General features: G+C 36.1%; 1 protein-coding gene across 4 annotated transcripts; it reads left to right on the top strand.

Annotated features, from left to right (window-relative positions):
- The first annotated feature begins 3 nt into the window (after positions 1 to 3).
- Positions 4 to 23,639, top strand: tmem131l (transmembrane 131 like). 4 transcript variants are annotated; one of them, XM_024259576.2, is made up of 34 exons: positions 4 to 313; positions 987 to 1,060; positions 4,045 to 4,088; positions 5,623 to 5,697; positions 8,644 to 8,767; positions 8,872 to 8,988; positions 9,899 to 10,003; positions 10,844 to 10,921; positions 12,316 to 12,457; positions 12,672 to 12,733; positions 12,810 to 12,915; positions 13,010 to 13,112; positions 13,211 to 13,355; positions 13,510 to 13,680; positions 13,760 to 13,826; positions 13,920 to 14,043; positions 14,132 to 14,201; positions 14,282 to 14,391; positions 14,468 to 14,537; positions 14,638 to 14,777; positions 16,059 to 16,201; positions 16,281 to 16,467; positions 16,550 to 16,735; positions 16,821 to 16,970; positions 17,053 to 17,575; positions 17,701 to 17,810; positions 17,922 to 18,085; positions 18,811 to 19,017; positions 19,181 to 19,256; positions 19,437 to 19,543; positions 19,620 to 19,752; positions 19,882 to 19,934; positions 21,093 to 21,226; positions 23,070 to 23,639. In XM_024259576.2, exons 1-34 carry the CDS (start codon positions 190 to 192, stop codon positions 23,385 to 23,387), a joined length of 4,542 nt encoding a protein of 1,513 aa, XP_024115344.1. In that variant the 5' UTR covers positions 4 to 189; the 3' UTR covers positions 23,388 to 23,639. The 4 variants fall into 4 exon arrangements, with proteins under 4 accessions (XP_024115344.1, XP_024115346.1, XP_024115345.1 ...); XM_024259578.2 differs by having other exon boundaries at positions 5,629 to 5,697; positions 23,070 to 23,483; XM_024259577.2 differs by having other exon boundaries at positions 5,626 to 5,697; positions 23,070 to 23,483.
- Positions 23,640 to 24,769: the final 1,130 nt, after the last annotated feature.

The following is a 24,769-nucleotide window of genomic DNA, read 5'->3' as shown; positions in this document are numbered from 1 at the left end:
CTTCTGCAAAGAGGGACGTTTGATGGGAGCAACACCCCCCGAGCACGCGGCGCTCCACCAGCAGGCGGGCGCGCGGGGAGGAGGAGGGGGCAGAAGGAGGGAGATGCTGCTGCCTGTCTGCCTGCTCGCTGAGAGCAAGGAAGACAAACGCAGCGAGGTACAAGTCAAGCTGCTAGCTGGCAAGGCAGCATGGCGGGGCTACAGGACTTCCACCAAGGCAGCCAGTGTCACGGGAAAACGTGGATCGGCGTGCTATTAGGAGTAATACAATTGTTGATCCCCTTTGTACAACGCGGGGGAGCTCAGCTGCAAGGTCTGTTTTCACCTTTATTTAGTCTTTGGGAGTGCAATGTAATAGCGCGACCGATGCAAAAAAAAAAAAAAACGTTAGCTACTTGCTAGAAAACATTAAACTTCTAAAAAGGTTAAATTCTACTAAATAAAATAACATTTTAATGTGCTAAAACATGTTGAATTCGTTTTTGTGACCTAATGAGAGCAAATGTTGGTTTCTACCAACTTGCAAAGTATCGTGGCTAATGTTTACCCGTGCGCTAATGTTAGGTATTGCTAGCTAGTTGCTGTGAAACTTGCTCTGACATTTAAGCGGCTGTTCAGCGGCACCTTAAGGAGAACCAACCGACTATTTGCATTTATTTTCTCTTAATATTCTAAATTAATTCCACCCTGGTTTGAAAATATTGTCCCCTCGAAGTTGTATTTTTTTTTCAAGTTGTGTAGCCGCCGTGCTAACGTTTTTATGCTAAACAAGTAGCTAGCCTTTGTCAGCCTGCCCAGGCGAAGTCTCTCCCCTGCCTGTGGTTGTCACACACTCCTTTTTTGTTCATTTCTTTGAAACAATTGTAGATATTTGTCTACGTGCACCGTTTTTCCCCCTTGTATTTTAAAATATATCTTTAACTAAACGCTTTTGTCACGCTGTCAAACATTTAACAGCTTTATCTGATGTCTTGCCTCCCTCAAAGCTTTGGGTCAGATCTCCACCAGCGTGGTCGAAGTCTGGCAACCAGAGGAGGCAGACCCCTTCGTCCCGCTTCAGGTATCTGGCCTTTCTTTTTGTCAGATGCGTTTGTGTTTTAGGGAGGAACTGAGTTTGTGGAAAAGCAGAAGAGAGATCAGTGAAGGGAAACGTGCGATCTGGTGAATGAATGGCTGAGTTGTGCAGAAACAACGCTTTTGTAGAATAAAATATCTGCAAGCATTGGTGATGCTGTATTTGGGCTGAAGTGTTGATTATGAATGTACATTTGCACGCAAACTTAAAAATAAAACTTTATTATTATTATTTTTTAAGCTTTTTTAGATAGTTTTATCTAAGTCTGCAAAATAAAAAAAAGCCATCTGCACTTTCTTTTGTTGACATGGTTCAGGATATTTTAGTAAACATTTCTCCTTGACTATCCTAACTTTAGTAGCCCAGTGTTTACTATCTGCTATCCTGCCATGTGGTAATCAGCTGACTTTTCCTGTCACCTGAGAAGGGGAGGGTCACATCCTGAGCTCTCAGGAATCAGGTTATTGATTGGTCATGGTGGGCTTTTCTTCCCAGGCGAAAATTAATTATGAGCTCATCCTGCTTTCCAGGAAAGTATTGAGTTTTTTTTATTTTTGAAGTTATGTCGAAACTCGTAAAATGTTGGTTTTTATACATATGGATCTGAATCTGCATTTGAAAAAAAAAGCTAATTAGTTTTGATGTAGTTGTGATTTAAACTTATGAAAAACAGGTAAAAGTATTGATGTGTTTCATTTTTCAACAATGACCTTACATTCTACGGCCCTTCTTAAATTGACCACACTGCTGGTGACCTGTAGGTTAGTTTATTTATATGTTTGTGGGCTGAGCAAAGTAGAGATGTAGCGTTTGGAGTAGCAGCAGTCACAATCTCCAATAATAATACATGCCTGTAATCCTTAATAATAAGGGCCTCAAAAAACATTTATAATATTTTTAAACTGTCCCGTGAACATTGGAAATGCTGTTTAGTCTGAAATTAATACCACATTAAATGTTGGTATTTTTAAGTTAAAATTTTATTGCAACTGAATTGAATTTTTTTATCACACTACATAATTGTCAGTTTTTTTTAATTTTGTTTAAATGGATAAGTTAACACTTTTATTCTCCAAATCCTGAAGAGGGCAGACCTCTTTTGGAGATTCAAGTTTGTGACATTTGTTTTTCCAAAGCCAAAAAAGTTGCAATTTTAAACAGTTTTGCATATCTATAATTTTTCTTTTATTTTCATACCCATTTTCCCAATTCCCTTTATCTCATATAAAGTCTCTTAAAAAAACTTTATGGAGGTAGGTAAATGTTCTGCTTTGCATCACTGCTTACTGCTAATTAGTTGTCTCTGAAATCTAACATTAAATTTTGCTGCAGCCACTGGTGCGCTCACAGCCATCAAGGTGTTTTTTTTTCAAAGCATAACTTGATGGGCGGATCTTATCTACCTCATTTTGTGCATACACCAATAGTTATGTTTTTTGCAATTCTCTGCTAATACAAGTATTACTAATTTGCTGTTTGTGGCATTTAAGGTGTTAATAATGACCAGAGCATTGTTGGACCCTAATTGGGTTCAGGTTAATTATGTCAGACTTTTACACTTTGAAAAATAACATACATACATTTAATACATTTAATTACAAAAAAAAAAAATAGATTTTTTTTAGTTGGTTTTCAATAATTAATTGTATTATTTTGATTTACACCTTCAAGAGAGTTTGATTAAATGTTTTAGTCAAGATGACAAAGTCAACAATTTATTTTCTACAAATGTAGACCTATTGCCATTTATTTCTCCTTTTCAACCTCACCAGCAACATAAAAGTTGTCTATAAGGGGCAGATGATGGCTAAAATAAATGAAAATGTAAGTGAAGTGATTTCTCAAATGAGCTCAACCTCATATAAGTACAAATCTAGACTATTGTGGATCATGCAACATTTATTAATGACATATTTATTAATCCCCACCGCTAGGAATAATTCAACTTTATACTTTTTATTTAAAGTTATTAGTAGCAGGCACAATGTAATCCACTAAAAAGGTATTCAAATTTAACTGTGAGCACATAGAACTTGTACCACCCGCGGGTTTGTTTTTATACACTTATTAAGGTTATTGATGTGATTGTTTTTAATTATTTTTCTTTTTTAGTAAATATACAGATAAAGTGATGGAGTTGATGTTTAAGGAGGATTGGTACTGTCACACTGATCAGAAATAAATGCCATTTAACAAAACATTTAAAAATACGCCTTTGGCTTTTGTAACACAAATCTTTTTTATGAGTCTCCATGTTTTTGTTCTTTTAATTACAATCACATGCATCAGTGTGTTTCCGTTTACTTTATTCACTTTTTCTCACGTTAATTTATTTTTCTGTTTGCTATAAAAAAGCTTCACTTGAAAATATGTGAGAAGAGTCATGAAAAAAGTACAGTCCCTGCTGTTACCACCCATTTACAAATCTGTTGTAGTAATCAGACCCAGCATTTCCCAAAACAATTCCATGAATGACGGATGAGTCTCTTGGAACTATAATTACTTGCTATTCATTTGTTTGTTTACTGAGTAGAAAAATGTAACATATATAACAGTTTCATAGTTTCTTATTTACTTATTCCTAATTCCTCTTTTAAATGTAGCCATCTGTTCACACGTGTTGAGTGGTGACTTTGCTATGTATGATTGTGTATGGGGGGGTAATTTGGTGAATTTACACACTATCCCAATATTATCTTAATACTGCCAAATTATAAAGCCACTGTATGAATGTGGCATTGTTTAATACACTTATGATGAAGTTGATGTGACCTGAAGAACAGCAAATGCTCTAAAAATCTGATATTATTACTTAACAAGTCTGTGGATGGTTTAAATAATCTGCTTTTTTTATAATGAGGGATTTCCTAAACCAGGGCTGGTTTAAGGGTGACATGTCTGCAGATAAAACCCTATTTGAAAACAAAACAAAACCAACCACCAACTATTGTTTTTTTTTTCATTTTCAGGGGGAAAAAGAACGAAGGAGAGATGGAGTTCCTCTCGAAGAAAGGTAAACCTTTATTCATTTATTTTTATTTCTTTTTCAATACATGAGTGATCAAAAGCAATTACAGATGCATAACATTAATCATCCAAAGATTGTATAGAACTGCGTTACTTATGGTCTCTGTGGAAATGGAATAGATGTTCAAACATTCCTCATCACTGAGATAGTCAGTCATTTAAGAGACGGCATAAGAAAGATTATCAACTGGAGAGGATGTCGTTGCTGTTGTTACATGCAGATTATGACGGCATACAAAGACATAAAGTACAGAAGCTGGAGCAGCAGGGTAATATGTTTGAACAAATGCAGATTATAGCTCATTTCAGTGTAATAAACCAAAATGAGGGAAAGGAAAAAAAAAGGCCCTTTTAAAGTCTGGTCCTGCACGCAGGCTATATTGTTTATGTTGGTAAAGCGAAGGGTCGGTGGGGGTGGAGGGGGGGTAGTCTGTTACAGAGGCGCAGAACCAAATTCCTGACTAATTTTAGAACTCCTTGAGAGGAAAAAAAGGAAGGTCTGTCTTTCCCTGGAGTTTTTGTTTTCACAGAAAGCTGATTTTATATGGAAATCGACTTTATTTGGGTATAAAATGCATGTGTGTGTCCAAAAGAATAGCAATCCCGGGGATTTTCTTATTTTTTTTCTTGTTAAGAATTTTTCTCATCATATTTTTTAGCCACAAAAATGGTTCTGTATTTTCTACTATGTTGCTGCAAAGAAAGATCAGTGGGAAAGTCAAGTACCGGTAGCAGTCATTGGGACCTTTGTATATATTAGGATAAACTTATGAATAAAATTTAAAGAAGGTGCATGTAGTGAAAACTGGTTGGTATTTGGTAGTATAAATGAAAAAGGCAATGTTCTTTTCTTTTTTAAGCATGTTTCTTTTACAGAAGAGTCAACATTTGGCCTGATGCTATAATCAAAAACGAACATGAAAATAGATATCAAAAGCTTGAGAGATTTTACACATTTTCAAACAAGTTCTTTCAGGGTGTCTTTTTTTCCAGTTTTTTAATTGCTTCTTTTTTTAAACTGAAAGAAGTACATTAAAAGCACTAAAGTCATTATTTAATACTGTAATTTTCTAAAAACAAATCAGGCAGCAAAATGTAATTTTAATTAATACTTTATTAGCTGAAAACCTTTTGCCTTATTTGCTTCATGATCTGTCATCAGTAATCAGTAATTGCTTGGTAAAGCTCCTTTTTTTCCTTCATAAAATTCCAAAATGTGTTGGCAGAAAAGTATTTAAAAACTTGTTGACCTGATGAACCTCTGAAACGTGCAGGTTGTTGAGAGGGTTATCAGGCACTCGACAGGCCTGTCATCACCTGTTCTCTGTTTATTGAGCAAAGATTGGACCGGTCACTTAAGATGCTTTTATTTTGTACAAAGAAAGATGCAATGTTGCTTTAAGCAGTTTAATATAGTTGAAATAACTAATACAACTTTCTATCATGTACTCTGGCTTTTTTCCAATTGTAAAAATGCTGGAAAACAGCTTTCTAACCACTTTTCTATTTTTTTCTCTCAACAGCAGTTCTTCATATACACAGGAGAGGGGCAAACCATTGCATTTTCAACCTCCAATTTTGGAGTTTGGGACACAGTGAGTGCTGCTGTAACTTCCTGCTATTATATGCTGATTAAAAATAGATGTTCCTCCTTCTCTACGGGTATTGATGAGTATTAGTCACATTCTTAGCAATGCAACAAAAGACAGAAAGTTCTTGATTTGAACACTGCAGTTTCTGTGTGGAAAGAACTATATTTAAACTGGGGTTTGATGAGTTTGATAGTTTACCAGGTTCAGTTTAGTTCCTTGAACGATTAATGACACAAGTTTGTCATCTAACATTGAAATTTAATACTTTTTATAGTATAGCATTTGCTGGTGTTCATCACTTTTCTTAAATACTGCAAAGTTGGAGGATTGTTTACATGTTTGGGGGTTTTTCACACACTGCTTTTATCACGAACATAGTCAAATTGCAGAATTTACCACCAAACTGCTCAAAATGAGGATTATTTTTACATTGACTTGTATAAAAACTAGACTTTAACACTCCTGATTGTATTTTGTTTTTTTTTTCCTTGCTTGTTTTTCCACCTGCATCTGACTTCTGAATGGTTGAAATATTTTAAAAAGTGACTACCTTCAGGGTTTAAACAGTGTTGCAACCTCATAAAATAGTGAAATTCCTATTGCTTAAGACAGCTTTGAAAGATTGCAGGAAACTCTGGTTCCCTAAAAGAGGAATACACAAAAATCTGATATGCTGACACAGATTACAAATCGTTTTTTGGGCAATGCTTGAAAAAAGGAAAGAGCAAGAGAAAGTTTTTTGACAAAAGCAACGGTCTTTTACTGTTGAAGAAGAAAGTGAAAAGCACAGCAGTAAGCCTGTCTTTCAGCTTAGTGTGCAAGAGAAACTGGCTCCACTTAAAGGAGTAAAAATGTGTTTTCTTTCATACGTACAATAGGAGTTTGACGCTGTGGCTGGGCTGCAGTCCCAGGAGCTCCTATTAAAAGTAAAGTTGTCCATAATTATTTTGTCATATTTTATATGATCAGTTAGGAATGCAGAAACCAGGCATCCCAGATCGCAAAAAGGGTTTGACATTTCCACATAAAAAATGAAAAACCTTCAGAAAAAAAATCGACTTCGAGTCACAAAGAAACTATGAGACTCGAGTTCCACATATGATCTGTGGTTTCCTCTTTTTATGTAAGAACTATGGGAACACTTGTTTGTACTTTTCAATTTAACAGCAGGTCTAGGAAAGATATAGTTCTTTTAAAACGATAATCTTGTGTAGAGACAAAAGTGGTAAAAGAAGAAATGTTTTTTGTTTAGTTTTTTTAAATCGAACAGCTTCTGAGTCGTGCAGTCACTAAAATGAAAGTGAAGTTGGACACAGGAAGTGAAACCAGCTTCATTTCATACTTGCAAGAGTGACATATATGTCATGTCTTTCCATTGTAAAGATTGAGCTTGTTTTTCATCTTCTTACGGAACAGGTTATGCTGCATTCTTGCAATGATTCAAAGCAACCTTCCTCGATTAGGTTTTGTTGAAATCTAAATGTTTAGAATATTTAACATTTTTAAAGATAAACTGCAGGTTTACAGTTTGGATTCTCTCTTTGAGGCTGTTTATTTTTGCCCTTACTACCACTGGTTTTAGATTATTGGGTTTTATCTTTCTCCAAATTTCGTCCACTACTTAGCATCTATTTCATATCATATTTTAGAGTAATGACAGTGTTTTGATCTGATCAAGAAGAGAAGAAATAGTTTGTTCAAATATGGTGTAGTGTCTTTACATCCCATAGCAGAATATAGTGTCTTTGTTTAAAGAACCACTCCAATAAACATGTTCTTGTAGTATTTAAGACATATTTAAAGATAATTATGCTTAAAATGGCTTTTTTGAGTATTTCTTTACTCAAATCTTAGTGAATCAGGAGCAGATGGAAAAAAAGCTTTTAGTTGATGCATCTAAACTTGGCTGGCCACGTGTTCTCTGCTTTCCTCTATTCAGCTGGATCTTCTTATAGACGACTAGATCCATGTCTGGCTTTGTTTTCCTTGTCTGAGCTGATATCTGGCTTTTAACTTTGAAGCCGGATAGCTCCAATATTGCTTGCCATTTTCGTTGCACTGCTAATGCTTATGTTTGGATTGTAAGGGGCTGTAAGCTAGCAGGAGAAAGTGCAAACAAATGGATAATGGGAAGTGAGCATAGGCTTACACTACACCAACAGTCCTGTCCACAACTCTGATAAACTACTGCCGTTCTTCAGAAACTGTCCTAGAAAACGACTTTCCTTTAAAGTTTTGGCTACAAGCAGCATTATCATAACTTTAAGACTACTAGGAATACTTTTACAATAGATCAGAAGAGGATTGAAGTTTAACTTTAAATGGTAACTCACATTATAGCTTTTTCATGTCTCTGTTTGTAGTTTTACTCTCCTATCTTGCTGCTTCATTTAGTTTAATCAGCAGATGGACCTACAGCTTGCAGGTGCTGACTCTCATTTGCTGCCTTCAGTGTCGTAATCTAGAGATGAAATGACTTTGCTGATCTTTTATGGTGTCAGTATATGTTTATGGAACTTGAGCTAAATTTTAATCTACGTTGGATAAAATGTAAGTGAGAATTTTTAAATAGGTTTCCATTCCAGAGTTTAGTTTGACTGGGACATTTTCATACATACACTAGAGAAGATGTCTTCTGTTCTGAATGTTAATTATTCAACCATTTAGCTTAAATGTACTCTGATTATTGAGTTTGCATTAATAAAACCTGACTGTGCTCTTTTAAAATGTATTTATTTTGATTAAATGTCTGGAAAAGTAATCTAATTTTAAATTTTAACAAATTGTAACTAATTTGGTTAAAGTCAGTCATGAGGAACTGAGTTGTTGGAGGCAGATTTCTAAAGAGCCTTTTGACGCCTTCAGTTTTTCACTTCTGCCCTTTTATTGACTTTGTCTTGCAGCTTTTGCATTGAAGTTGTGTAAATGGTTTTGCTCTCCTGTCTACAGGCCTCTGGGGCTGCCAAGAGCTGAAACCATATATATACACAATCCTAGTCAGGAGGTCCCTGTGACTCTTCTGTCAATGTTTACATCCAGCAAGCATTTTTACATACCTTCCTTTCACAAAAGTGTAAGTTTCCACAATCTGTGCAGAAGTCTGGATGTTTCATGCTTTGTAAATGATCAGTTTCTTTTATTGCCCAACTTGTAAAACACTTTTCTTTCCTGTTTTAGGTGATTCCACCAAGAGGGAAGGCATCTTTTAAATTAATTTTCCTCCCATCAAAGGAGGGCAATATAGAAAACACATTATTTATAAACACTTCAGCTCATGGGCTGCTGTCATATCAGGTGAGTAGGAATACAAATCATGCCATGGTCATCTTTACTGCTTTTTTTCCAGGTTTAACTTTTTTATCTTATAAATAAAACATTACAGCTCATATGGTTGTTTTATGCCCACAAACTGTGTTCTGAATAAAAAAAGTCATTGGCTTATGTGTGTATTTTTTAAACTCAATGTAGTAGATCTGGGTATCTGCCAAAATATGCAATTCATTTTTGATTAATAGATTTTTGATTGATACGGTCTGTTTTAAGCTATTTTCCCAATAAAAGCAAAAGAAAAAAAACAAAAAAATGATTTTTTTTTACATAATTGCTCTTAATCATAGACATATTTTCACTTATACATACAGTGAGTTTTGACACATTCATGATTTGATTTATAATTAAGATAAATATTGGTTCATTTTCTCTTTTCCTTTTAAAACCAATTTGTCATATTAAAAAAACTATTCCTGTAACTGATAGTTTCAACTGTTTTAAGGTTAATTTTCTTTAAAGGAATCAATAACTGATTTAATAACCTGTTGTTAAGTTTGAAGATGAAAGTATAAAACGTGTCAAGAAATCTGTTTATTCACCATGTGGTATCCAATTGATTATATTTCAACACATGCTACAAACCTTAGATGTTGGTGAGTTTCCCCATGTGTGTGCCGAGCCAATCATTTATCATCCTTCATATTTTATTAATTTAGATTTTTAATGATCTGTGATCAATCCAAAGTGTTTTAAAGTAACTGCAGATAAAAAAGCCTGAAACCTAATTTTTAGCTGTATTTCTGAATGAATGTTCTCTACTCACAGACCGATTTAGTTGACGTTTGATACACTTTTATTGTCGTTCAAATACCTTAAACTTCACATCAGAGCTACAAATTCTTTGTATCCTAACAAAAACTGTTTCCATTCCCAGGTATTTGGTGTGGGAGCTCACCAAGGTTCATTAAAATCTTTCCAAAGAAAGGATAATCTTGTGATATTCCCTCACATCCAAAGCATTAAGCTGACCCAAACTCAGGTAACGTTGTGTTTTGTTTGTTTACTAGCTCGTGAAAGTGTGGCACAATGGTAAATAGCAGCTTATCATTGGAAACGGACGATTTCCCTTTTCCTGGCAGCAAAGATAAACTGGACTCCACACACACTCACTAACTCACAGGAGTTTTTAGAATATTTTAGAAGTATTTTGTTTTTCTTTGTTGTGTTAATCATTTACAACCATTTATTTCCACACAATTTACAGTCATGCCTAACTCACGCATCATTTTAGAGACAAAATAAGGCAACATAAGCTTGTACTAGAAAGAAGCATCTGAAAGAAGGACTCGCCTCCACAACAGGAAGTGGGGTGGCAGTTGCAAAATGTCAAACTGGCTAAGAGAGCAGCTCTTACAATCACACTGCTGCTGCTCAGGCTGCATTCATTTTTCTCATTAAACCCTTTATTATTGCATTTAATTCATAGAATTGTTACCCATTCAAGTTAAATTCTGGTGAAACTGTGTTTTTTTAACTTTTGAATATATTATTAAGTTTTGTCTTAGGGACATTACCCTAAAAAAATATTTGTATTTTTTTATTTCACAAGACTGCTCACTTGTATGTTCTTAAAAGTTTTGTTACTTTATGAAAGCATTTTTACTAACTAAAGTGTTTGGTATTGTTGGTGTTAAAACATTTTCTTTAATATCATTCCTGTTGGTAATGATTGTGTTTAATGCCACAACTGCAAACTCAACACCAAATAAAATTTCAGAATGAAAACAATACATTTCGAAATACCTTTCTTACTACAATATAAATAAATAATCTAATAACTACAGTCTGAACTCACATGATGGTGCTTTTGGTCCTGCAGGAAGATGCTTCCAACATCACTATTCTGGGTCTTCTCCTGGAGTGCAGCTTACCCAAGAGTTTGCAGAACAATCCTCAGGTACTTCTACTTTTGAACTGCAACTATCATACATTCTACATTATCAGCGGTTGTTTATAATCTAATAGTTAATATTAAGGACATCCATTTAAGTTGAACATTTTTCCTTGCAATCCTTAAGCTGTAAACATAAAAATATTGGAGAAACACAACTAGACTCATTGTATAGTTGTAATAACTAGAGCTGTGAACGTTAACGCATTTGATTAATTCAAAAGAATTAACATATTAATATTTATTATTTTAACGCAAATTAATTGTACCTGGTGAAGAAACAGTCCTTTGCTTTGCCTTGGTGGTTCTGGCTTCCACGGTGTGTGCTAAAGACTTTGTCGGGTTTTCTCCCACTTATACCATAATCACGTACAAAATAAATAAATATACAATCTGTTTTTAGTACTTTATTATTACTATTTTGCTTTGCTTAGATTATTTTTTTCACAAAAAGCAGACTATTTGATTCATGGTCTGGCGTGTTGTCACAGTAACATGACGAGCGTCGCTGAGCTCCGACTGCATCAGCAGAAGAAAGTGATACATATTCTGATTGTCACGACAGGTTGAATAAAGCACCAGTTCAGAGAGAAAGTTCACCTCTTACTGCTTGTTTTTGTCCAGAAAATAAAGAAAAGCTTTTTCAAGCATTGTCAAAAAATGTACCTAGTAAAACGTTGCAATTAATTGTGATTAATCACAATCCAAAAATAATATTAATTGAATATTTTTTTTTAATCCATTGAGAGTTTTAATACAAAATAAATATTCTAAATGTACAGTTTTGTGTGTGATTTCATATTGTGATTATTCACAGATAATAAGTGGTTGCCAAATACTGTAACGTAAAAAAATATAGTAATAATAATTTTGATTAATCACTTAAGTTTAAGTGATTCCCAGCAATAACCCAAGTAAATTAGTTCAATGGTGAGGTGTGGGAGTTGCATTCTAAAAATCACGCATAGGTGAATCCTCAAAGTAGCCATCTTTATTTATTCATTTATTTATTTTTACAATAATCAGAGGTGTTTTAACCACACATTTCATGCACCTCTCAGACAGACATAAACATTTTTGCACTTTTTTTTTTCTTCATACAAAAAAAAGTTGGAATCAAAACGAAGATTTGCATGCGATCAAAGATTTACGTAAATTATACAAGCCAATCATGATGGAGAACACATTGCACTGTAAAAATAAGTAAACTCACAAAATTGCTTTGAAAAGAAAACAATTGTAACACTGAGAAAACCACGACATGGGAAGAAAACACTAAAAATAAATTCACTTTGGTGAGCACAAAATGGCCAAGCATCTTGATCCAGTGATTACCTTCTTTTATGACTGTATTGTCTTGCATTTGATTCTGTCCTTGACTGACCTCCCTCTCACTTTAGGGGTCGTGTCTCCACAACGAGGAGCGCCTCAGTATGCAGATTAATCTGTCGGCTCGGGGCGACCGGCCCGCTGACCTGGACAAGCTTAAGCCCTACGTCATTGAACATATTTTGTTCATGTTTGTCGCTCCTTCTGCATTAGGTGAGAGTGTCTGGCCTTTGGTTCCAAGAGCGAAAATTAGCAAGTGTGGCAGCAAGTTACAAAGTCACTGATGTAAAGTGTAAAGTCCAGCTCTGAGCAAAGATTTGATTTGGTGATGAAACAAATATTGCAAAACCAAACATTACTTTTTGTTTTCTTTTTGAAATCTTTATCTTTTGTTGATTTTTCTGTAATAAATCTGTTTGTCTTTCAGAAGGGAATGCTAAAATAGGAGTTTATATGTTAAATTCTGGTGGGAAAAAGCTCTATATAAAGGTGAGCATAGTTTATATTCTTTGTTTACGTAATTACTGCAGTTCTAAAAGATTTTTTCTCTTTCTTTTTCTTACAGGACATGCAGGTGCTGTCAAAAGTAGAAATCAACCTGAACATCAATCAAGTTCTTCTCAGACCAGAGGCAAAAAACTTCACAGAAGTAGCTACTTTCTCGTGTAAAGGTATTTTAACTCACATTGATGTACATTTTTAATTAACTTTTAAAGCAGTGTCTTGTAAGTTAATACTTTTGGTTTGTGTTCTTTTTTCCATCAGGTTCTTTTTCAAGCCATGGACAGAAATGCATAAATCATATCAGTTTAAAAATAATGGTAAATAGGACGACCTATAACTTCCCTGGAGTACATATCACACACAGGTAAATAGAGGAAGCTGGCCTCCTTCGTGCTCGACTGATTAGCTGTAACACTATGAAACGCCCTGATAGTTAACAGAGTTTGTTGCTGCTTTCTGCAGATGGAGAGTGGCAGATCTGTTCAGCCTTTTTCAGGTCAAACAGAGAAATGTTGACGAGGTGGACGTGTGGTTCACCAACCCTCTCCATGTGCCACTCACTGTGCTGAATGCCAGTCTTTCAGAGAAGCTGCAGGGCTTAGTGAAGGTAGGCCTCCGCCCGTCCTGTGGAAGATGGATAAAATGTTGTTCAGCAAGTTGGATTTGGGCATGTGGAGTCTTACTTTACTCGTTCATCCATTTTTATTTGAATATTTGGTGCAGAGTTTAACAGATGGTCTCTGTCGCCCCCTGTCTGCCAGGTGATGAACTTCAGCAAGCCTCTGAGAGTTCCCTCTGGTTGCTGGCATATTCTCTCCCTCCAGCTGCTAAGCAGAGCCGTGCCCATCGACCAGATGTTGACCCTGAGTCTGGAGACCAGCCTGGGCACCACGCTGCATATTCCTCTCTACTTCCATTCTACTTCTTCCAAGGTACAGTATTGTCTCTCATAGTAGTGTGGTAGTGAGGAGATGTGAGAAGTAAACCAAAAGTGACTGTGTGTGCCGTCAGGGGGAGGTGGTGTTTGAGGCTGAAGGAGAGTGTGGACACCATTGTCCTCTCAGATTATCGGACAAAGGTAAAACTGATTCAATTCATTCATCGTTTAGAACAACTTCCATTCTGGAGATATTTTTTGTTTTAATTTCATTTCAATTGAACTCCTACTTAGGTCACTCGGAGTGGCAGCGCTCTCTTCTCCCAGACTTTTCCTCCTCATCCTGGGCCGTGGACAGCAAGCTGGCCTCTGAGCTGTGCTCCCAGTGGCAAAGTCACAAAAACAAACTCTCTTGCAGGTGCAGCACAGACTCGTGAACACACGTGTGACATTTTTGATCCAAAGTGTTGGTATCATAGCTAAAATGTTTACTTTTGTCTTCGTAGGTGGCCCAGGCTCACAGTTGAAGCATCCTCTACTCTAGACTTTGGAGCCACTGCGGTCAATGAAAGCAAAGTGGGCAACTTTTACTGACAGAAAAAATTATTTTGTAGTTGCATGTGTTTGGATAATATTTAAGGAATGTATTTTTCCAGGTGAAGGGGTTTACTCTGAAGAATCCCTCGTCTTCTGTCATATCTGTGGAGATTCGAATCCTCTCCCTCTACCCTTCTCCTGTAGAAGCCTTGGACCTACTAAACAAATGGTAGGAAATTCTGTAGATATTACAGAAAACTATCTTCTATATTATTTTAAGTGTTTCCCTTGTTTATCTCTGACAGGTTTGAAATAAATCCTCTCAACGTCAACATTAGTACATCTGAATTTTTACTACTGGCTTCTCCTCATAAGGTAAAACTGTTTTTATTCAGCAAATGGCTATTTAGTCATTCTTCTCTTATGTCTGGTTCAATGCTAATGTAGCGTCATCAATCTCTGTTTTTCTTTAAAGACGAGTGAGAGCGAAGGAACGTTGGACGTTAAAGGAGAAGGAGTTCTTCGTCTGTTGCTGCAGCCCTGGGAGGTCAGAGAAGTGTCGGTGGTCTTCACCCCCTCGGAACACAAACCCACCACCACTATTCTTGTTATCAGGTATCATTTAGTTTTGTTTCTTTTTTAAATATATTCTAATGTGTGCAAAACACAGATATTACCTGTACAATAAAAGCTTTTTTACAAGTATAAATTTAGAAAAATACAATGTTCACACGTTAAATCATGGTTCTTCCTTTGCAGTTTCGCTGTTCCGTGGATATTTTCTGAGCAGTTTTGCACATTTTTGTTGTGTTCTCTACACCGCATTGCGTTCTACGTCCTGATTGGCTGTTGACCTTGTCGATCAATCTCCTCCTGGTCGTGTCTGTTGTACAGATTATATTTAGTTTGCCAAAATCTGCAGAAATCTTACTTTTTATTCTATAATGCTGGACTTTGAACTTTAAGAATTGAAACAAGAGAAAGAAGGGTTATGTCTGTTTGAGAAAAGTGTAAGGGGGAGTTTAACAGCCTTAACACATCTATAACTCTATTTTGTGGATGTCACCCACTGCGGGTTATTTTTAGAGCCTAAGCCCCACAATAAACAAGGAAACCCACTATATCAAAATTATTAATAATCCCACTTTAGTTTTACTTTGTTTAAAGCATTTTAACAGACTTTGGATTGGACAGACATTGGATTTTATGTGAAAAAAAATGTTTTTGCTAAAAAAAAATTGAAACATTCATCTAGACGTTCATCTAGAACAATTTAAATCTGTCTCATTGACAGAATGAACTCTATGAATGTTTATATTTTGTATAATTGCAGGATACCTTGTTGTGTTTTGTTAGACTAGATATACCAAAAATAATTCATAATAAAAGTAAACATGCGTAGCATGCAGGGTAGATTACCTGAAGGTCACCTTAGAGATGAAATGTTTGACTTCCTGTACACTCTTCACCTGCAATTACTTTTTTGGTAAAAAAAAAAAAAAAAAAAACCTGAATGCAATCAAACTTTAGACATGACCTGAAACATTTCTGCGTGGATTCTTCCACTTTTATTTGATGCAGGTTTTCATACTGACAGATTTCTACATCTGTTATTTTTTTATATAATAAAGTACTGCTTTCAGATTCAGTTTTACAGACTGACTTTTAGAATCTTTCTAGTGGAACCCTAACATACTGGTCTTCATTTTTGATTGACTTAAAAAGAAGAGAACAGGTGATCTTAAGGTTCTTTATGTCAACACTTTCTTTATTTTTTGCTGTTAGCACTGTCTTTTCTACTGTCATTATTTATAGTGTAGCTTGCAAACATTTACAGATGAACAATAAGTAAACACAGATAAGTTTGTCACAGTGATTTGTGTCTTTGCTTTACAGGAACAACCTGACTGTGTTTGACATGGTGACTGTAAAAGGTCACGGAGCCAAAGAGCTGCTGAGAGTTGGAGGCAAGCTGCCCGGCCCTGCGGCCTCTTTACGCTTCAATGTTCCTCAGTCGACTCTGATGGATTGTCGCGATGGTGAGAGTTTAGTGTGAATTCTTTATGTGGAAAATGACAAAATGTCAGTGTGAGTGACATTATTACATCCTCCCATCAGGTCTGCGCAGCAGCAAACCTCTCTTTGCTATCAGAAAGAGTTTCAAGGTGGAGAACGCAGGAGAGCTTCCTCTGACTGTCATGTCCATGAATATTAATGGCTACAAGTGTCAGGGGTTTGGCTTCGAGGTGCTGCAGTGCCGTTCCTTCAGCCTTGAGCAGAACACCTCCTCTGAGATCACTATAGCGTAAGTAGAACATCATGCTGTACACTCGGTTTCAGCACTGGACTTCCTGGAAGCTGACGGCTTCTATTTGGTCCATTTTCAGGTTCACTCCAGACTTCACCTCCTCTTGGGTCATTCGAGACCTAACCCTGGTGACTTCCCGCGGCACCACCTTTCCTTTCACCCTCAATGTGACGCTCCCCCACCACATGCTGCCGCTCTGTGCCCAGGTGGTCCCTGGCCCCAGCTGGGAGGAAACCTTCTGGGTGATCACTCTCATATTCACATGGTTAGAAGCTCTTACTATTATTTTTACAAGCTAGATTTTTATTTTTGCAATGCCACATGATCTCAAAATGATATATTTTTTGCAGCTTCTCCCTGTTTGGTGTGTGTCTGATGGCTTTCTATCAGGCACAGTATATCCTCACGGAGTTCTCGACACCTAGCTTAAGGAGCAACCACACCTCTGTCCTGTCCCGGGACAACGGCTCCGTCAACAATGTGACACCCAACGGAGTAAAGTATGTCCAGCTCCTCTACTCGGCTCACAAACATCACACACATAAGTAACGATGTTAAACCTCATGTTTATTTATTCAACAGTAAAACAAAGGGAAGTTGTAAGACTTACGTGGACACTTGTCACACATCTGACAAGGGGAAGGGGCGTGGCTCGCCTGTGTTAGCCAACAACCCCACCCTCCGCCCACAATCCTCCAAGAAGAGCTCCTCTACTGCTCCATCCCAGCAGCAAAAGAAACACAAAGTCTCACTCTATTACACCAAGTACAAATCCAGCAGTGCCACAGCTGCAGCTGTCTCGGTGGATGAAGAGCACGAAGAGCTGATGCCTGAAAGTCCTCTCACTCCGGACCCCTGCAACAATAATCCTGCTTTCATCGACGAGCTGGACAATAAGGCAGATGATCTCCAGAGCTCTATGGAGGAAATGGTGTCAGCAGCTGGTATGTTTCCCATGGAAATCCCTGCTGAGTTCCCCACAGACGTCACTCTGGATCCAGGATCCAGACCCGTTCTGCTGTTTTACAGTCCTGTGGACAGGAGCTGCACAGAGCACTATGCACAAAAAATGGATTCTGAAAAAAGGGACAATTCTGAGCTGGAGGTAAGGAAAAACACCTGGATCTATCTGTTTATGTATATTTCTGTATGTGAAAGTCTTTCATACTCTTTAGTTACATAAAGGAATTTCAGACCAGTTTTCATAACTGCCCCCTTTTGCTGGTGTAGGTCATGGAAGAAAGCAAAGGCCAGAAAAAGAAGGGACAAGGTACAGAGACGTTCCTGACAACAGGAAATAAATCAAAGAAGAGTCGCAGAAAAGCAGAAAATGCTTCCAGGTGTCGTATTGCTTCCTGATATGGGTTCAGAGTGTCATATAATCGAAAAAGTTATAAAGCAATCCAAATAAAACACCAACAACAAATTCAGAAAGACATTTATCTCTGCAGCGCCCCTGAGCTCAATGGGCTGATAACATCAGAGAGAGACAAAGAGGCGGACTGGAAACAAGGCGACCACGGCGTCGGTGGAACCCGCAGCCGGAACCGGTGCAGCTTCAAAGCAGAGGACCTGAAACCAGGACAGAACTCTGAGAACTTCCATAAACAGAATGGTGGGTATCCACCTTAGGGTTTCTTTATTTATTAAATCAAGTTTAAAGCACTTTATAGAAACATGGAAGATTCGGACAACATTGAAACAGTAATAAAATAAAAAGAATATCTTAATATTAGGTGATATAAAAAAACACACAAATAAGAATAATTTTAAAAGAGCAAAAAGATTTTGGTCTGGAAAATAAACCTTATATGGAGCAATCAGGCTGGGTTACTAAATGAAATAAAACACAATTATTAGCATTATAAATTTAAATATTGATTTGTCAAATCAATTGATTAATTGATGTTTATTTTTGGGGTAAAACTCATTTCTTTGTAATAATTCTTAAATTGTTAAATTAAGTTGCCTTTTTGTTCCTCTTAAATTACTGTTTTTATTAACTAAACTCAAAATAATTTTAGGTAGAAATTAAAAGACAAATAAATCAGTAATTAATGAAACTATGTTGAATCCTATCCTGAATGTATAAATGTGTAACTTGTGAACCGAAATGGAATGAGTTCAGTTTCTTCAGAGTCAAATCCAGCTCTGCACAGAACTCTAACTTATTAAACTTATTTGACAATGAAATTATTATAAATACATTTAGAAATTTCTTGATTGCAAATTGAAAGATAACTTGTCAATCTACAGAGTTTGAAGACTACTACATGTGAGGCTACTTGTTTGGAGATGTCACTGAAAGTTGTGAAACTTAAACCTCTTTGACTCCAACAGGCGTGTGTCCCGCCCGCACTCACAGAAAGTGTCAAGCTCAGCGGCGTGCTGATGGCGTTTGTGAGTCGGGTTCAGACTCGGGCAGCTCCTCCGGCAGCTCCAGGACCAGCAGAGGGAGCTGGGGCAGCTGGAGCAGTGCCAGCAGCATAGAAGGAGACAAGGAGCACAGCGCTCGAGGACAAGCCTGCTCTACCTCATCGAGAAAACGTACGAGGCTTGAACACATCGCAGGCTTTCTGCTAGCTTTTTGTTCTCGAGTTAGGAGGCATTTTTGAACCGATCCATAATCTGGTTTGTTTTGAAATAAAATCATCTTGAGTCGTTGTAGTGTGGACTCTAGGTGTTTATAGTATCTCTTTTGCTCTTTCAGGAGACTCTATGCAGTACAATAACTACCCTCAAGAAAGAGACTACCAGACGGTGAACTCAAACTACAAGGCTTTAAGGTATAACCAGCTAAACAAAGCTTGATTAGATCATTTTACAACACAAAAACCTGCAGAAATTCAGTCCAAAGGAAGAAAGTTGTGCCGACTCTTGTAAAATCTAGTAATATTTTCAACTATTTTTGCTAGCACAGACTTAAGTTTACTCATTTGTTTGTGGGTCTTGTCCGATCTCTTCAGCATGAACAGCTTATACCACAACGACGCGTGCCAAAGCCCAGAGACTCCAGCTCCAAGCTTCATGACAAGTTTTGCTGCTGTTGCTGCTGGAATGGAAAAAAATATGGGTAAAAACGACGGCGTAAACCAGTACAACACACTTTTGTCTTTTCTCCCTTTAAATTTGTTGATGTTCTCTTCCAGAACTAAGCGGTCAGTATCCACCTTCAGAGCCATGCTCAGCTTTATCCGTTCCTCTTACCAACGAGTTCAGATACAACACCACTGAAGCTCTGCCTTACATCCCTCAGCCTGCAGCTTCTGGCTCCTACAATGGGTACGGTCTAAACAATCCATGCTTATCAAAGTCGACTCCTGATGGAGAAAGTGGAGTGGAATAAATGTGTTCTGGTGTAAATGTCATTGAGTTTTGTTCTGTTGCTTAACTGTTTTGTCATTTCTGCAGGTTTACTTGGAGCAGTGCCAACAGGAATGGCAACAATCCTCCCAATTACACAGGTATATACCATTTCTTTGGTTGGGTAATATTTTTGTGTAAAACTTTGTGTTTTCTCTATTTATGATCAAAATAGAGATAAAATATTTTCACCTAAATAGCCAAATATTCTTTTCCATTCCCAAAATCTTTTTTGGAGATGTTTTCATTAGTTACTATTTTGTAGATACTCGTGGCATCTCTAAAATAGAGATGCCAGTTTTTGACATTTATTTCATTTATTTATCCAATTCAATGATTTTTAAAGTTAAAATCTGTTTTTTTTTAGTATTTTGTTAGTTTGAGGCTGATGCAATAAAACCCTTGGCTGCATCTTCTTTTGGGGGATATAATGCTTAATTTGGACTGGAAAAGATTCTACCTTTCATTTGGTTTTTAGTTTAAATAAAACTTTGTAATTGGCCACATTTATTCTATGATAAAATCATTAAGGCAGGATTTAATGGGTCTTTATCATGTTAATCTAAGCCTTTCAGAGTGAACTATATCCATATATATAATAATGTTTGACCTTTGGCACACTAAAGAATAATTCTTTGTTGAAATATAAGCAATTTTTGCCAACCCCATCTTCCTACCTGGAAGTAAGACGTCTCGATCTCTGAGGCTCCGCCTTTCACTCCTTGTGGGTGCCGCCCATTTCATGAGGTCATCTTAGAGCCGGCCTCGGCAGTCAACCGTACAACAATACTACAATAAACAGCAGTTTAACCACCAAGTTATATTATAAATTGGCAAACTTTTGACCAAATACTTATATTCTGCTCTGTTATACAAATAAATTAATTAAAAATCAAACAAAATGATTCTGAATTTGTTTCTCCTTCCGTCTCTCACAGCTGAAGTGTTTTTATGATGAACACGACAGACTGCTCTGATCTTATTAAATAGAACAACTTGCAGAATCAGTAACGGTGACTAAGTGAAATGGGTTAACTGTGATCACAGCAAAGCTGCTCTGTTACATTTGTTGCTACTGATACATAAATTCAGATTTCCTAATCTGTCCAATGCTTTGTGCAGTTTCCTCAGTCTATGATGCGCTCCGTTTGGTTATTTTGTGTCTTCTCTAACAATACATTTTACAAACAAGAACTCAATGAGACATGAGATTATCAGGTGTTTGATCTTAGCAACTGTTTTTTTCCCTTGTTTTTTAGACAACGGAGGCTTTTCCGGTTGTTTTCCTCACCAAGAGAGCCGCGACATCCGAGGTAATCAGCCCAGCTGGAATGAGGAGCAACCCCAGAAAGCCCCCGCAACCTGGAACTCTGCAGCCTGTGTGGGCAGCAAGGTAACGCACTGCCACACCTGACTCCAAAGAGTCGACCGGAAGTTCAGCTTACTCCACTGCATACATATACAACATTGTAAGCTTGATTAAAGGCCTCACACTGAGAAAAAAATCACATTTCAATCAACCAGATTACTGTTGTTTTTTTTGTTTTTTTTTTATCTGTTAATTTTTTTTAGACATTTTTTTACAGACAGTGATAGATGTTAATATGACAGATTATAGCAATTATGATCATTTTCATAATTGATTCTAGTTTACTGAACCTCTCGATGAATTTTTTCTTCTGCAATGAAAATAGGGCTTTATTTAGGGTTTTATTTTTAAATTCATACATGAAATGAAAGCACATGTTTTATAGTTTGTCTGTGATCCTGGTTTTGTATGTTAGTTCTGTTGAATCTGCAGAACTTTACACATAAACATTAAAAACAAGATCAGTTAACATTTTTATACGTTTCCTAACAAAAATATTTTTCAGTTTGAATTTTGAAAATTCTTCTGGAAATTTAAAAACGCGTTGTTTTTACATTTTTTCACATAAAAAGTTTTTTATCTCCTTGTGTTTTAATCAGAAATGTTGTGGAAATTTGACATTTTATACGTACAAACGTAAAAATACTAAGTTTGAATTTTTTTTTACCCAGAAACGCACTATAGTTGAATATTTAAGTAATGGTTCCAAGTTATAATTTAGGGGTTTTTAACATAATAAAAAATCTGAAATTGCAGCTGTATAATTTATAAAGAACTTTTTTAATATTTTGATTTTATGCAAAAAATACAAAACAGTATTAGGGCCACCATAAAATAAAACAATATATTTGCAAGTATAAAGTCATTAAATTATAAGAAAGTCATATTTTAATGAGGAAAAAGTCATACTTTTTCGGAAATATAGTTGTATGTGTAAGCCTCCATCCACATTAGACATCAATTAATCAATCCTATAACCTATAAATTTTCTTTTTTTTAATCATGGGAATTTATGTGTCATAATGCATTTGTACCTCTGCAACTATACTGCCAATGGAATAAATGGTTTTATTCTTGGAAAATAACATCTTTTTTCCCATAGTTTTAAAACTGTCAATTAAAAAGTTGATTAAAAAATTATCATGAATGTACAACTTTTTTCTTGTAAAATTATTACTTTTCTCATTTTAAAATTGTATTTTTGTAATGTTTTTGCAAAATTTTTCTTTTGAATTTACAACTGTTTTCTTATTTTATTAATTAATTTTTAAAATAGATTTACAACTTTTTTCTTGTAAAATTACAACTTAAAAAATAGTTACAACTACTCTCATAAATTTGTACATTTTATTTTCATTAAAATTACAACTTTATTTTTTGTAAATTTTCAACATTTTTCATGGATGTTACACATTCTCTCATACATTTCGGGCTTTTTATTTATTATTTTGCAACTTTTATTAATTAATATTATTAATTACTTTTTTCTTATACTTTTACGACTTAAATCCCATACATTTTTGACTCCTTTGTCTTATAAATTTACAACTTTGTTCTCATACAATTAGACCCTTTTTTTTCAATTTCACAACCTTTTTTTCATAACGTTGCAACTTTATTATAAAAAATGTTGACTTTCTATTCTCATAAATTTTCAACTTTGATCTTGTGAAATTATAACTTTTTTTTCTTAGAATTTTTTTTACTTTATTCTTGTAAATGTAATTATTTTTATATTTTTTTACGGTGGCCCTAGTTCTACTTTTTTGGAAAAAAGGAAATTCTTGTGTAGAACAATATTTTTAGCAAAGAGCCTTTTTAATGGATTTGCCTCTAATATTTTTCTTTCTTTTTTATGTCTCCTCAGCCGTTCTTCCCAGCGACCCGCAGCCTGTCCCCCATGTCGAGCCTGTTCGGGTCCATCTGGACCCCTCAGAGCGAGCCTTACCAACGCCACTTCCAGCCCGAGCGATCAGGACCAATGTCCCCCGTGTTCCCAGCCACCCCCATCACACCGCCGCACTCTCCCTTCAGCCGGGGGCCGGGGCCTACTTATGGTCCAATCCAGTACTCCGGCTTCAACCCGTTCGGCCCCCACATGAACCTGGACATCTGGAACTCTTCCTCCAACCGGAGCTCCAACTCGCAGCTCTCCAATGACTCCGGCTACTGTGGAGACGTTTAGGAAAGAGAAATAAAAACGCAGACCTTAACAATAACTGCAAACACATGAAACCTTGTCAAAGAAAGGAAATAAAAATGAATGTTCTTTTATCAGTGATGGGGAAAATGTGAAAATTTCTTTTATGTTCCAATTTTCAAACGTTAAATGTTGTGAGAGGTAAAACGTGTTGTATATTTTTCTAGATGTTTTGCAGTTTTGACCTTGGAAAATAAAAAAAAAGGACCTGGTTTGCTTCTAAGTTACACGACAAAATCTGTTATTACTGTACTTATTTCATTTTTAGCGAGTATTTTTTTAACTAAACAGTTGGGTTTATAGCTAAATATTCAAATTCATTATAAAATGAATCAGTATTAGAGACTATAGACCAGATGGTTTTCTATGAAAGCCAATAAACTAAACCGTTATAGAAGACATCAGATCCAGAAAATCACTACAATCATAAAAATATCAATATAAACAGCAGCTTATCTATCTGCTAATGTTTTAAATTTAATTAAGATTTGCAAATGGAACAAAAAATAATTTATATTTTAGAATTGCATAGTTTTTTCAAAACACCTTTTCAACAGTGAATTTTGAAATGTCCAAAAAAAGTAAAGGAACTGGAATTTTTAAGTGGGGAAAAAAGTGTAGAACTGAAGATCTCCAATGCTGAAATCAAATTTCTCTTTTTGGGTTTAACATCTTTACAAAAGTATCAAGGCCTAAACATTTCAAATCTTGTTCCAATGGTTTTATAAATAAAGATTAGCACAAGTGTGGAATAAGCTGAGCGAAAGCCACTAAAGGCCAGAACTGCTTTAGGGGAGCTCGGGTTTTGATGTGGAAGAAACCAAGAAACCTGCAAGACTTCTTCTTCTGGACAAAGAAGACAAACTGGTAGGTAAATTATTTTTCTAGGTCAGCAGGATTAGTTGACCCCGAGGTCTAAAGTTGATAACATGGGACTGCAGATGAATGATATAGTTTTCACCAAAATCTCCCATTTTCTCCATGAACATTTCAAGCCTAGAATCTGGTTGTTTCAGGTATTCGGCCCAAAATTTAACTATTAAAATACAAGAATACATGTTAAACTTTACAGACTTCCTCTCTTGGATTCTGGTACTGAAAGCCTGTGGATCAGATCTTATTTTTCTCTGAGTCAGTGAGTGAGTCCATCTTTGATCATCTTCCATCCGTGGTAAAGTACATTAGGTCTTTTATTTTATTGGTCAAACTGAAGTTTTAAGGATATTACATACATAATTTCACAAAGCTTTTGGTAAAAGTGTAAACTTTAAAGATATTCAAACCTAGAAAAATGCTGAATATCCAACCTCCTTTGTGATTCCTGGATCTTAATTCCTGCCTGGAAGTGAGACATTTTCACACTGTTC

Source organism: Oryzias melastigma, linkage group LG1 (genome assembly GCF_002922805.2).
Source record: "Oryzias melastigma strain HK-1 linkage group LG1, ASM292280v2, whole genome shotgun sequence".
Classification (NCBI taxonomy): domain Eukaryota; kingdom Metazoa; phylum Chordata; class Actinopteri; order Beloniformes; family Adrianichthyidae; genus Oryzias; species Oryzias melastigma.
This window is presented reverse-complemented; position numbering and strand designations above follow the sequence as displayed.

Bases quoted from the DNA above. Each gene is read 5' to 3' on its own strand.
- tmem131l (XM_024259576.2), top strand. From the start codon at position 190: ATGGCGGGGCTACAGGACTTCCACCAAGGCAGCCAGTGTCACGGGAAA. The intron at 16,468-16,549 runs GTAAGTAGAACA...GTCCATTTTCAG, and splicing joins TCCTCTGAGATCACTATAGC to GTTCACTCCAGACTTCACCT. The intron at 18,086-18,810 runs GTGGGTATCCAC...TGACTCCAACAG, and splicing joins GAACTTCCATAAACAGAATG to GCGTGTGTCCCGCCCGCACT.